This window comes from Cnephaeus nilssonii (assembly GCF_951640355.1).
Source record: "Cnephaeus nilssonii genome assembly, chromosome: X".
NCBI lineage: Eukaryota > Metazoa > Chordata > Mammalia > Chiroptera > Vespertilionidae > Cnephaeus > Cnephaeus nilssonii.
In genome coordinates this window covers 78057946-78073143 of record NC_137071.1, presented here as the reverse complement: position 1 = coordinate 78073143, position 15198 = coordinate 78057946, and the positions used below count along the sequence as shown (strand labels likewise).

The 15198-nt window shown below is 37.7% G+C and overlaps 1 protein-coding gene across 2 annotated transcripts in view; it reads left to right on the top strand.

The window, feature by feature from the left end:
- The first annotated feature begins 1537 nt into the window (after positions 1-1537).
- Positions 1538-15198, top strand: part of AMMECR1 (AMMECR nuclear protein 1) — a 117384-nt gene continuing 103723 nt past the window's right edge. Inside the window, exon 1 of one of the 2 annotated variants that reach the window (XM_079765206.1) lies at positions 1538-6690. In XM_079765206.1, coding sequence (XP_079621332.1) covers positions 6587-6690 — 104 coding nt within the window. In that variant the 5' untranslated portion in view covers positions 1538-6586. The remainder of the gene's footprint in view (positions 6691-15198) is intronic. The other variant, XM_079765205.1, reaches the window with a different exon arrangement.

Sequence of the window (15198 nt, the reverse complement as noted above, 5' to 3'; positions counted from 1 at the left end):
TTGTTTGTTTTTCTTGTTTGTTCACTTGTTGCTTTCAGTTTTATATCCCACATATGAGTGAAGTAATATGGTTTTAATTTTTTTCTGACTTATTTCACTTAGCACGATATTCTCAGGGACCATCCATGTTGTTGTAAATGGCAGTATTTCATCTTTTCTTATGGCTGAGTAGTATGCCATTGCATATATGTAACAAATTTTCTTTTTCCAGTAATCTACTGAAGGGGACTTCAGTTGTTTCCCTGTCTTGGCCACCATGAGCAATACTGCAATGAACATAGGGGTGCAGCTATCTTTGCGAATATATGTTTTCAAATTTTGGGGGTAGATGCCCAGAAGAGGGCCTGCTGGGTATATGGTATCTCTATTCTTAGTTTTTTGAGGAAATCCCATACTATTTTCCATAGTGACTGTACCAGTTTACATTCCCATTAGCAGTGAATAAGAGTTCCTTTGTGATCACTGTTAATTTTATTTTAGTAACTCTTCTTCTTTCATTCTCCAGAATATGTTTCGGAATATGAGGAAATTATTTCCCAATTATGAGGCCGATCTCTTGACAAGTTCTAGCCACATAATCATGAAAGTTGTGCCAGTGTACTCAGGAAGTAAAAAGCAACACTAGTACGATGCTTATTAATAGTGTAGTCTGTTTTTGTTTATGAATAAATGAAGTCTCCCTCATATCAGATCCTTGAGTTATGAATAATATGTACTTTGAATTATATATTACAACAGGGATGTGAAGAAATGCCAGATGTTAAAAGAAAATGGTATAATAAAATATTTTTAATCAAAGTTTTTGAAGAAGTATAATGTGTTTTGACCTATGATCGTAGACCCTTACCCCATAATTGGGTAGGAGGCCAAATGGAATCCAGTGGTTCTTAGGACAGACCACACTCTCAATATCCTTAACATTTTTATGAACAAAGGTGAATGCCCTCGCTGGAATAAGGAGAGACAATTTTGCTTAAACCTGATTGAACAGTTTAGAGGCCAATTTCATTTTCACAGGCTTCAAACAATAGCCTTGTTAAATAGGCAATGGCCTCTATAGTGTGGAGCACAATCAAGTAAGAAAAAAAAAAGTCAGTGGTTTTTCCGGTTTGGCTGTGGCAAGAGAACAAGCAAATCCCATTTTAAAGTGAAAAAAAAAAAAAGGGTTGTGGGTCCAAAGGGTCCTGGTTCCCTTCTCCATTGGGCTGCTGTTCTTAGAACCTTTGCTGTGTTTATTTCAGTTCAGTCTAGAGAAATTCAGGTCAGTTTTTACAGAAGAGGAGAGGTTTAATCTTAAGCTTCCTTTCACTTTCATGAAGATTATAATTATTCACCATTCTATAATAAACATTCATTAACTCTTTACTAACTTAACTAATTTGCACCAACTCAGCAGGGTTACCTTCACTTTGCTGTCCTCAAAATTTTTATATTGATTTGAATACTTTTGACTCCCAATCTTTTCCACCCCAAAATTGAAGTATAAATCTAGGAAGATGCTTCTCTTACTCTTCCTGAACATAATTTCTCTCTGGAGCTTTGCCATTTTTGAGAGCAGCAGTCTTGAATATCTGAAGGCTTGGTAACAATTGCATTTTAGAATTTTTACCACTTATTTTTTAGCAGTGTTTACCCACTTTGCATTATCTAGAAAGTTATTTACTGGTCCTGCTAGTGTTCCAGTTTGGGGAGAGGGTGGAGTAATGGGGGCTGAGAGGTTGTAAATTTATGACTTCCAGATTTTTTCAAACAATGGGTTTGTATATCTAAAGGAATGTATAAACACTGTTTAACTGGCCTGATTTTGAATTCAGAGCAGTGCTAGATCGCAAAGGTTTCTAAAAGTTTTTCAAAGGAGGTTTTAAAGCAGAGATTAAGTGTGATATTCCATTGTGCTCCTTCTTGTGCCTTACCTAGAATTGAGTATCTTTTCCTCAATGTGTATAACAGACACCAGGAGATACTTGGTGGATTTATTTGATACTGTTATTTGGGGACTGACCTGGCTATATGTAGCTGTATGCAGGAGGGTAAGAACATGTTTTTATGGTACTCAAGGAGGTATGGCATAAGCTTTAATCACCTGCTTATCTTTTACTCTGTGATTCCATTTTTATAGCGGATTGGAATGTTTGGAAGGCCATTTGGTACTATTTATTTATTCTTTTTCTACTGTTTTGTTTTTAAACTATAGGTTCCCATCTGTTTAAATAAATGCTTCTTTCTTTCCTCATATTTCTATAGTCAGGAGTTTTTAATCTGTTGCCCTAGAATAGATTTTAGAGGTTCAGCAAGCACACTGAATATCTACATTTGGTGAGCAACAGGAATACCTTCATTTGTTTTTATGGAAATTCTTGGTATGGCTATTTTCACATTAATATAATTTAGATGAAGAAAAACAGATTTAAAGAAACCTGACCCAAGGGATTATAAATTATCCTGAAAGCACAAATAATAATTTAGCATGTAATTTCCCTCATAAAATGTTTTATGGCAGACTTGTTTATGTCATAGATCTGAGTCAAAGCTGAATTAAACACATTAGTCTTTAACTTATCCAAAATTAATATCATCTGGCTAAGAACCAACACTGCTTTACGACCCTTATATCATTTCCTTATATTAATCACCAGCAGTAGAAATTTGCTTTATTGGGGGGAGGCATTTTTTAAAACCATTTGTCACTTCCTGAGTGCTTGCTTAGTTTACAATGCAAAGAAAACATCAGAGCATAGTTGTTGATAAGGATAGACTTACTAACTTAGCAACCTATTCACACATATTAACCTTTACACAAGATTCAAATTCTTCACATTAATGTCTCAGCAAAATGGAAAATTGTTTAATCCTTAATTTAATGGTTACTCAAATTCTTAAAATTGCAGATTTTAAATCCATGAATTCTAAAGATACACAGTAGTGAATACTTACCAATACTTAAAGGTATATACTTTATTGTATGCTTATGCTGGTTTTTAAAAATATGTATGGAATAGAACAGTGAAACTCTAAATGAATAATAGTATAAATATCACTGAAACTACTATTGTTATTTTGAGTGATTTCATCTATATTAAGGATCTGCTTAATTTAAATTGGTTTTCTCAGAAAAGGTCTTAATGACTTTGTAATCACTCTTATGGTGTTTTTACAATTAAGTCAGTGGTTCTCAACATTTTTGCAACATAACTCTGTGCCCTACAGTATGACCTCCAAATTCACGGAATTCTAGGTGCTACTTTAAGAGGGGCAGGACAATTATATGGAAAGTATTGTGTGTTCATTCTCCAACCCCACTTCCACCTTTTTCCCTCTCACATACTCACACAAAGGTATAAGCATGTTTATTTCATATCATGCCTGTGACTAAACTCATTCAGGACTCCCCAGAACTCTCCAAATGAATAACCACTTATAATATGTTTGACATCTCCTAAATTAGTATTAGAATAATGTCAAAATCTTTCCTAATTTGTATTTTGGTTTGGCAGCATTATAATGAGTGATTAATTGTGTGTGATAAAATAGTAAATGTTCTATTAAAATGTTCTTATTTTGATGTTCATGATTCGTTATTAAAGTCAAGATTTAGAGCTTATAATCACCATCTTCCTCATTTCATCTAAGAAATACATTGAAACCTTTCCTTGGTAACCTTTCATCTGTTATTACTCTAGGCATCAAGCAAGATGCTATGCCTTCAGTCCCACCACGACTCAGATAAGTCATATTCTCTCATGTTCTTGTATTTAAAATTAAATTTTCTGAATCTTTTTTAAAGAGGTATATTTTTAAAATACTTGAAATGCAGCCAAATGTTAGCAATAAATGCTTTTTTTAATTGAATCTGTTATTAGAAAACACATTCATTTCCTTGTAGTTATCATAGGTACAATGGATTGTAAATTTAGGCTTGATCATATTTTCTCTTTTCTAATTTCATGAATACTTCAGCCTACCAATTTATGTGTAGATAACACCAGGGATTCCACATATTTTTTTTATATTTTGCTGAACAATTTTAAGAACTGAAGTTTGCAGTCCTTTTAGAAGACACCAATTCTAGAATGATTTTCAAACCAAAGCGGGAATTTCCAGAATATTGGATTAATGACATCAAAAAACTACTCCTCTATAAAAGCAACATGAACACTGGCAAACATTTTCAAAACCAACTTTTTTAGAATTCTGGACATTAACCAAAGATGTCCAACAACCTGGAGAGCATTTATATATTAAAAATAGCTGATTTTTGGTAAGAACAGTGAGCTTTGTTGTGTTTTAACTTGCCCCAGTCCCAACTCCTGTTCCACAAGGAAACCAGCAACGTTGCTCCCACAGTAGTTATGGGAAGCAGCAGCCACTGGAGGGGTCAAGCTTCCCAAATATCCCTATCCCCAGAGAATTCTCACTAGTTGACATGCCTGGCAGCTCCATCCCATTCACAAGGCTTGTATTTAAGGTATTTGACCTGGTTTATTCTTTAGCTCAATGGAAAAGCCGTATCCTCAGGGCATTTGTTCAAAACAATCAGGGGCAATTGTTTAACATTTCACCTACCTGAAGTAGTGATATACCTGGAAAGTCAAAGAAGAGGCAGTCCAAAAAATTTAAAAGGAGGATATGGGGATGAGATAAGCGGTTTTAAAAAGCTCCAAGATATTCCTGGGTATCTAGAAGGCCCCACACAGATGCAGAGTTGTGTGCATGACCAGGGAAGACCTGAGAAGGCCCTACTTGCTCACCTCTGGCTGACCTTGAGAACCTATGGAAGCAGGAAATGAAGACTAAAGCAGTATTGTAAACTGCTGGAGAATATAAGGCATGCCCTAGCACACATAGGTTGCCTAGGCAAAGGGTGAAAGATCTGTTGGTTAAAGACTTTTTCCAAAATTTCTGTCCAATCATTAGCTGACCCCTAAGCTAACAGCAGAGACTTCAAGTGGCCACACATGACAGGGACTAGTCCAGGAATTAGTCCAGGACAGTCACTAAACAAACAGCAACAGCTACAACAAACCTAGGGGAGGGATCTGATTTCCAAACTTGTTATATAATACTACTTAAAATATCTATTTTCAGCAGAAAAATACAATCAAAGAAATATGTAAGTATGGCACATATGCAAATATTTATGCAGTCAATAGAAACTGTCTCCGAGGAAGCCCATATATTGCGCTTACCAGATAAAACTTTAAATAAGCTATTATAAATAAATAAAAGGAAATTCTGTTTAAAGAATTAAAGAAAAGCATGTGAAGGAAAGTATGTGAATGCCTCACCAAATAAAGAATATCAATAAAGAGATAGAAATTACTTTTTAAAATAAATTGAAAATCTGGAGTTTAAAATTTAGCTGAAATTGGTATTAATTTGAACTAATTTTTTTGAAGGTCAATATGCTAATTATTTCCAGGGCAGTCATTAAGAAAATGACTCAAACTAGAATAAAGAATTGGTGGTTAGCTTTAGAAATCTCAGTGCTTTGACATGAAGGTTAGATTCTGGGAGTGAGATTATAGATTATTTTCAAAGTTAAGTTTTATTTGACAGTTTCTGTCATATACTGTAAACAGGTACAAGTATATTGTCTACATAGGATATTTTGTGCCCTTTCTAGATCAACCTTAATAAAATACAAAACCTTCATAATCATCAATTCTCAGAACATTCTTATGTATTAAGAATTTGTTCTTTTCTAGTTTTTAACACGATAAAATTATACCAAGATAATTTAAGTCTTGCCTGTTTCTTCTTAGTATGATTTCTAACACTATGATAATTGCAATTATCAAGCTTTTTATAACACATCTCTCCTCATTTCTAAAAGAGCTTAAAGGCACATATTTATTTTTTATATTAAAATTAATATATTTAATAATTTTATGACATACCTCAAGGAACTGAAGACAATTAAAAATCTCTCTCTGAGCTTGCTTTCCTCTCTTCCAGAACTAATTTCAAGAGACCTCAGTCTGATATACAGTATCTGTCACGAAATGTGTATGTCTGTTACGCAAAAAGTTGTTTTTAGCTCAGGTGGAGTCTCTCAAGAGATTGGAAAAAATATTTGTTTCTGAAATAAGTATGACACATCAATAAAAGATGAATCATTTTTATAGAAATTTCTGAATTTTAGAAGTGAGTTATCTGTCAACATGCAGATTAAATGCATCCTTGAGAGAGTTAATTTAAATAAATATTTCTTAAGAATTTACTATGTCCAAGGCACTGTGGGAGATTCAGAGATAGGTAAGATGTGGTTCCTGCCATTATCATGGCTTACTGTTAAGGACAAGAGTGAAGTGTTGTTGTAATATGATGAAAAAAGATTACCTTTTATATGAATACTTACTTTAAAAATAAGAAAGAAGGATTATAATGGAGTTTTAATATGACCTAACTCTTTGGAACTTATGTAACTTTACCTAATTAAGTAGAGCTAGATTAACGAAGTTCTAGGTAATAAATTCCATTATAACTTGTATTATAATATTGGTGATTTGACTTGATTTCAGTTGTGTTTATTTGAGGAAGAAGTAATGTGGCAAACAAAATGATTAAAAGCTCTGAACAGTTTTGAATGGATCTTGAACCGGCTGCAAGTAGCATGAAACAAGGACTGCATTGCTTTTGTGGGATGGCTCTCAGCATCAGGGATGTCCAGCAGACAAAGCAGGATTCCTTGTAAGTAGGAAGCTATTGAACTGGTACTCTCAGAAGGGACTGCATCTTCTTTCTCTCTCCCTAGGGATCTTTGTCTCTCTATTTAGCATCTGTTTAGCAATTTTGTGTACCAGTTCAACTTAGAAACAAACTGTACATGGTTGAGGAAGTAAGGATGCACTTCTAATATATAAATAAAGATGGTGCTGGTTTCATCTCTATGAAGTCAGAACAACAGATGAGGCTTGTTCATTATAATAGCACTAGAGGCCCAGTGCACGAATTTGCATGGGTGGGGTTCCTTGGCCTGGTGGGCAATCAGTGCCGATCTGGGCCGGCCGGCCGTGGGGGAGGGACTGCAGGAGTTTGGCCAGGGGGAGGGACGGTGGGAGGTTGGCTGTCGAAGCGCAGTGACCACCAGGGCCAGCTCCTACATTGAGCGTCTGCCGCCTGGTGGTCAGTATGCATCATAGCTATCGGCTAGTTGTAAAAGTCACTTAGGCTTTTATATATGTAGACAAGTGGCCCGGTGCACGAAATTTGTGCACAGAGGTGGGGGGTTCCCTCAGCCCAGCCTGCACCCTCTCCAATCGGGGACCCCTGTGGGATCGGGCCTAAACCGGCAGTCAGACATCCCTCTCACAATCTGGGACCACTGGCTTCTAACCGCTCACCTGCCTGCCTGCCTGATTGCCCCTAACCCCTCTGCCTGCCTGCCTGATTGCCCCTAACCTCTCTGCCTGATCGCCCCTAACTGCCTCTGCCTGCCTCCCTGATCACCCCTAACTGCCCTCCCCTGCCAGCCTGATCTCGCCCCCAACTGCTCTCCACTGCCGACCTGATCTCGCCCCCAACTGCCTCTGCCTGCCTGATCAACCCTAACTGCCCTCACATGCTGGCCTGATCTCGCCCCCAATGGCCCTCCCCTGCCGGCCTGGTTGGCCCCAACTGCCTTCCCTTGCTGGCCTGATCTCTCCCCCAACAACTCTCCCCTGCCGGCCTGATCTCTCCCCCAACTGCCCTCCCCTGCCGGCCTGATCTCACCCCCAACGGCCCTCTCCTTCCATCCTGATCTTGCCCCGAACTGTCCTTCCCTGCCGGCCTGGTTGCCCCCAACTGCCCTTCCCTGCCAACCTGATATCACCCCAAACTGCCTCTACCTGCCTGATCACCCCTAACTGCCCTCCCCTGCTGGCCTGATCTCGCCCCCAACTGCCCTCCTCTGCAGGCCTGATCTCTCCTCCAACTGCCCTCCTCTGCCAGCCAATTTGGTTCTGATTGGTCGGTTTCTATGCCAGACAGTGTCAAAAGCTCCGCCTCCTAGGCAGCCATTGGCTCCTCACAGTTCACCCAGATTTGGTAGATTGGTTGGTTTCTATGCCAGTCAGCGTCAAAAGCTCCGCCTCCTAGGCAGCCATTGGCTCCTCACAGTTCACCCAGATTTTGTTCTGATTGGTCGGTTTCTATGCCAATCAGCGTCTCCGGGCCTGATCCGAGAGGCGGGGCTTCAGCAGTCCCCACAGAGGCCCAGAGAGAAACAGCGCGGCTACTGGTGAAGCCCAGAGAGAAAGAGAGAGGCAAGTGCTGATCAACAGCTGCCACAGAGGCTGCGGATTAGACCCTGCCTCTCTCTTTGGGCCTCTCTCCGGGCCTCATCCGCAGCTTCCTCGGCAGTCAGTCCTGGGTTGCTGTGCCCGCACCAGCGGCAGTCAGTCCTAGGTCGCCACGGCAACCCAGCACTGACTGCAGGACTGACTTCTGGTGTTCGGTCGAGCCTTTGGTTGGTCATTACGGACCCAGGGATTTTATATATTAGGATGATTTCTTTCTAGAATATATACTTGTAAGAGTCTTTTATTTGCCCTCACAACAAACCTCCTATACTATTTTAAGTAAATTAGTTCCATTATAAATTAAATGATATTTTAAAAGTTATTTAGTTTTTAATTTATGAAACGTTAATTAAATGAACTGACTCCAGAGATGATTGACCTTGATAGTGGTTACTCTGGGAATAATGAGGTAGGTAAGGCTTTCCTGCCCTTAAGAAGTTTATACTTTAGGAAGAGAGCTAAGTTATGCACTGAGATAACTAATGCAAATAAGTGACTTACAGAGGAACAAATAAAACATATAGAAGTTAGTGAATGACGAGCATGGATGGGAGATTTTAGCTAAGATGACAGAAGAATTCATCAGACATACAGATATTAAAATAAAAAGTAAATTTATAAATCACCCATATTTCCACAAAAAAAATCTTACCTTCATTAGAATAAGCCTTCATCTATCTAGGGATAGATATTTGTTGACCTGGAACAACTTATGCTAATAAGAAGTTAAGTTTTAAAATATTGTTCCAGGGGTAGAATCAGTGGTAAAGAATTATTCGGGGTCTGGATTTTAAGAGTAGTTTGAAAGGAAGAGCCAAGATAATAAGTCAGGAAAATTGATGTCCCTTAATATTCCAGATATTGTGCCCAATACATCTAATGTTATGGTCCCTTGCCCTTGAGTAGCTAGATCACAGCCTAGCAAGAGAACTCAGAATGATGGATCAGTGGAAGAACCTATCTTTAAATCACATCTCATAATCCCTGGGCCTTCTAAATTGGGTGAAGAGGAATACACCAGATGGAAGGGATACTTTAAAACCATCTTGCAGGAAACTGCCCTTGAAATGAACTGTTTTTGAAGAGGTAGTATGTGCTCCTGGTATGAAATTTAAACATCCTAAGAGGACAATAGATGTAGTTAGAGCTCCCTCACACCCCTATCACCCAGCTATCCAGTTCCACTCCTCATTTATAGCTATTTTCTTATCATTGTACTATTGCTGCCACTAGTTTCTTATGTATCTTTACAGAGATAGTCTATACATATACTAGCATTTGTGTACACAAACATTCCCTTTTGTTTTGCACAAAGAATAGTGAGTGTCCTATACGTGTTTTTTCTACACCTTTTTTTTTTTTTAGCTAAGAGTTAATCTTGGAGATACGTCTATATCAGCACACCTAGAAATGCCTAGTTCTTCTATTTTTTCTTTTAACTTTTTATTTTTAAATCATCATAGATTCACAAGATGTTGCAAAAATAGTACAGAGAGATCCTATATACCCATTGCCCAGCTTCCATCACTGGTGATATCTTACATAACTCTAGTGTATTATCAATACTGAAATCGATTGCCATAATATGATTAACTAGACTATGGTGCTTGTTTCTTTTTAATGCCTGCAAGATAGATATTCCAGTGTATGGATATACCATATTTTACTTATCTTGTTCTTTATCAATGCACATTTAGATTGTAGCGTTGCTGGTATAGGAAATATAGGAGACAATAAATACCTCAGGATCCCTGCTAGCACATACATAGACTTTGTGTGAATTAGGAAAAAAAAGTGCCCTCTCTGGCCACCCTAGATAGGCACATGGCTTGGAAAACAGAATGCAACCTGTATAACTGCATTTGGCACCTCTGCATGTATATCTTTTTGCACATAGGTGTAAATACATATGTAGGTTAATGGAGTGTAATTTAAAATCTGCAGCATGATACCAGTACTCCAACTTGAAATGTTAAATCTGTCTCCTTTCAAACTTGTCATGTCTTCCCACTCGTGACCCCATCTGTAATCCTCTTCACCCCTTCCCAATACCTCAGTCATTGAACATTTCCTTTGTATACATGCCTATCACCCACTTTGGATGGTAAGCTCCTTTGATAACAGAGACCTTGTGTCTCATCTTTGTATCCTTCCCTTTCCCTACTCCACTATTACCTACTATATAGAATATTGTTTTGTATAAAAGTGTTGAGTACATTTCTGTTTAAACTTTTTAAGGGAAGTTAAAAGCAGTGAATTTTTAAATCTGTCTCTCAATACTTCAAAAGGTGTCATGAATTGTTTTTAACTAAAATACCCACACATACATTTGTAGGAAAGAAAAGGAATGTGTTATGAAGTCAGCCAACTAATAATGGAGTACTACAATTCAAAAACATTAAGCATTATAGTATTGAAAGAAAGAAATTAGAGTAGCTGAACTTGTGAAATTGTAAGGTTGTTAAGTTTTGGTTCCACTGAATATTAAAAAATGGGAATAAGAATAATCCTTCATAAGGGTGTTTTAAGAACTCCTAATGTGTACAAAAGAAATATACACTGTTACAGATGAAAGAAAGCATTTTAAAGCTCTACTCACAAAGAACCTAAAGTATTTTATATATATTATGAGTATATGCTTAGTAAGTACAATTCTGAGAAGTTGCATAAACCTTGTGCCCTAAAAGCAATTTCATCAGGTCTTAATTTTATATGTCAGTGATTTAGGATGAAAATTATCCATTTTACCAGTGGCCTTTTCATTACTGTTAAGCACCAGAAATGTTTTATGATATCTTAATTACATTAAATATTCCATTAAAACATATCATTGGAACCATATACAGTACATGTCAGTACTGCTATAAACCCACAAAGAAGCATGAAAATGCATTGTTTTTTACTGTATCTTCTATTGTTTAGACTTTATATTAGCAATGTAATTGAATAAAATGAGCAGATTAACCCTACAACCTAATTGGCATAAATCTTACACAAGTGACAAGTTAAGATAGATAATAGTAACTGTAGAAAGCTTGATTCTAAAGATTAAGGCTAATATTAGATAGTTAATGCTTGCTTGTATATAATATTTTAAGGAGGTATTGGATGGGGAAGTTGTGCCAAATAAAACTGTGGAGGGAAATCTCTTCAGAGGTCCACAGTGAGTTATCAAATGAGACCTGTTTTGCCAGCAGCACATACGTATTTTTTCATTAAAGGGAGTGATAATTACTGGAAGAGAATTGAAGAAAACATTAGTTTTCCTTGATTATTTGCTGTAAATAATTTTTGTAACCAAATTAACAAACTACTGTGGGTTCATTATGAGATAGAGTATTGTTATAAAGAGGCTCTGTTATCCTGATGTTAACTGTAAGGGGTTTTCACCAGTTTTCCAGGAAATAAAACAAGTTGGATTGATTCCACTGGGTTTTCTTTTTCATCTTTAGTGCTAAAATCAGATTGTACGTAACTTTGAATCACGGTTCTATAAATTCTTGGCTATACTAGGTAAATTATATTATATCTTTTAGTACAATTATAAGAATGCTGTAACATGTGGGATCCTTTTCTTGAATAGTTTTATGACTTAACTAGAGGCCTGATGCATGAAATTCATGCAAGGGGCTCTGCCCTCGCAGCCCCAGCTGCCTCGTGGCCCCACCCACTGGTCGTTCTGGAAGGTCGTTCCAGAAGATCATTCTGCTGTCTGGTCTAATTAGCATATTGGCTCTTTATTATATAGGATATCCTCCTGAACTTGGATGTATAGGTTTTCATTCAGCTAGTGTTGAAGATCACTGTCAACTACTACTTGAGTACCATCTATGTATTTGACAGTCTCCTACAGATTAATAGGAGTTTAAAGAATTAGTTTGGTGTGCCTAGCTGCTGTGGCTCAGTTGGTTGCGCATCATCCCAGGCACTGAAAGGTCATCAGTTCAATTCTCGGTCAGGGCACATGCCCAGGTTATGGGTTTGATCCCTGGTTGGGGCAAATATGGGAGGCAACTGATCAATGTTTCTCTCTCACATTGATGTTTCTCTCTCTTCCTTCCTCTATCTCTAAAATCAATAAAAACCTATTTTTAAAAGGAATAGTTTGGTGTAGCAAGCTTTCTTCCAGGTATAAAGATGCTGGACATATTTACTTTGTAACTGTGTGTTTATGCATACTACACATTTCATATTTATCTCAGTCTGTAAACTTCCAGTATATATAGAATAATTTACTAACTTGCTCTGCCACTGGGCCATACTTAAGCAATCCATCTTTTCTATTTAACAATAAGCAGGTGGGTATTTCTGTGGCTATGAGGTATGTTTCAATTTTTAATATAAATTGACATAATTAAAATTTACATATATATCTAATCACCTCTTGTTATCCCTAGTAATAATAATGCAAATGGTTCAAAGTAGTAATTTGCTTGTCTCCTTTTCTTGACTTTTTTCCTCATCCTGTGAACTGTCTGTTTGTCTCTTTGCTATTTTGCACCAGTACCTTCACTTGGAGTGGCCATACCCGCCCCCCAACTCAGTAACTGAAAGAGGGGAAATAGCCACAGGTGGATAATGGGGAGTTGGGTATTTATGGTTATGCATGAGAATGGAGTAGACATAATATTCATGTTGAAGTTAATGAACTTAATTTATTGGCTGAAAAATTCATGGAAGATTTTGAATTATGTTTCAAATCATAAAAATTTTGGTTTGGGGGAAGATCATAAACAGGGTTGACTGAGTAGTTTTGAGAATGAGAATATCTGAGAAATCTTGAATCAGGAGAGGGAAGAATGGAAAGGCTTGAAATTAAAGCATCTGTTCATTCATTTTGACTTGATTTTTTGACCTATTGGGAAATATTGGTATAGGAATTGTATGGTTGAATCAGAGTGAGAGATTGGTCACATTTACTAGTAAAACAGAGTCATTTTTGAAGAAAACATTGAAATAGTTTAGCCCAGAGAGGACTCTGGTCTACATAAGAATTAGCTGTGAAGTTAGGTTTGAGAGAAAAGAATAGGTACGAATAATAGCACAGGAAAGAAATGATAGAGTTTAGCATTTTAATGAATAATGTGGGTGGTGATCTAGAGGTTCATGTTAGACTCTCAACACTATTCATCCAAAGAGAATGGCTATGCCATGACCCAGTGGATTTGGGAGTGCTCTGTCAGCCATACACTGACAAAGCTCTGCAGAGTAAGTTCTGTATTTTTGCCTCCAAGGTATACTTTGGAGGTCTCTGTTTGTTTGTTTGTTTCAAATCCAGAGAATATACAACTGACACGTGAAATTGTGGTAGAGCTTGTGGGAAGAAATCAAAAGTTGAGAACTTGTGTGATATGTACCCTGCTGTGTATTTTACACACTTGCTTTTCCTCCCTGTTTCTCCACCAAATCAAAACTTCTATAAGGGTATATATGTGGGTGGGTGGGTGGGTGCATGAGTGCATGAGTGGGTATTGTGATGAGAGAGAATTCTCCACACTGTCAAAGCCTTTGCCATCTAAAATGTCCAAAAGCAATGGTGCCCTTTGGGCTCTTTGACCAGGAGCTTTCAAGCTTCCTCCCTTCGTTTTATTCTATCTTTGATTTATACTATCTGGGGGCTCCAAGCCATAGACCTTGAGCTAGTCATGGTCCTCTCCTTTCTTGCTTCCCTTAACTCCCACATTAAGTGGCCTTCCTCTGTGCCCCATCACTCCTCATTTATAGCTATTTTCTTATCATTTTCTGCTTTATATTAAATTCTGTTTGTATGTTTCTCTCTTTCACTTACTAAACTAGAAGCTACGAATGAGTAGGGATGGTCTTTTTCATTTCCGATCCCTAGTGTATATCATATAGTAGTAAAGGTGCTTCATAATGGTTTGTTGTACTAAACTGACCCTATCCACAACAGTTTAGCTTTTCATCTTGTTTATACTTGTTGGATGGCCCTGTACATTCTTCTATTAAGAAAATTACAGGAGAAGGAAAACCTGTTTTCTTTGTAGTCTGTCTTAATCCAGACAACTGTATGCCCTGAATAGCTAGTTCTGACTCATCTCCAGATAACAGACATTTCTCCAAGGGCTTGGTATTCCCAGCTCTAACCCATACTGCACAGTGCCATGTAGACTAGTAATGTGGGAGATTGAAATGCAATACATGGTTGAGGTGAGAGGAATTCTGAGCAGCAATATACACACTAATTTCTTCTCAGGAATGAGGACAGCCAGGAAACCAGGGAACCCTTGGTTACCTAAGGAGGTGTGAAGTGCTCTAGATTCAAATTAGATCAAGTCATGCTAATTACTGTCACTCTGGCAGGCCCTGTGGTTGTTTGTGTTCTCTCCAACTACAACAATAACGTGGCCTTTTTTTTTTAGAGTTGGAGAGGAAACCAGAATGATTTTAAAGTTTTTATTCAACTAGGTCTGGAGGCATAGCAATTTCCCTGAAGTGGATGATCCTCTGATTCAACAACGCCTCCTCAATCTCAGTCACATTAGATGACTGCACCAATTAGTGTGTCTCTGCATTTTGATTTTTATTTCGAAAACGCATCCCTGGGAGGAAAATTGACACAACAGTATGAGCTGCATTATCCTTCATCCACCTCTTTTGACATCCTACTCTTAAATTCTAATAGAATTCTTCTATTTCATTTTTTATTGATTTCAGAGAGGAAGGGAGTGGGAGAGAGAGAGAAATATCAATGATGAGAGAGAATCATTGATTGGCTACCTCCTGCACCACCAATAGGGGATCGAGCCCACATCCTGGGCATGTGCCCTGACCAGGAATCGAACCGTGACCTCCTGGTTCATAGGTCGATGCTCAACCTCTGAGCCATGCTTGTCAGGCTCTTTCTTAAACCTGCTACTTTCACCAGGAAGAGAAATTATTCAAACTCACCTAACTT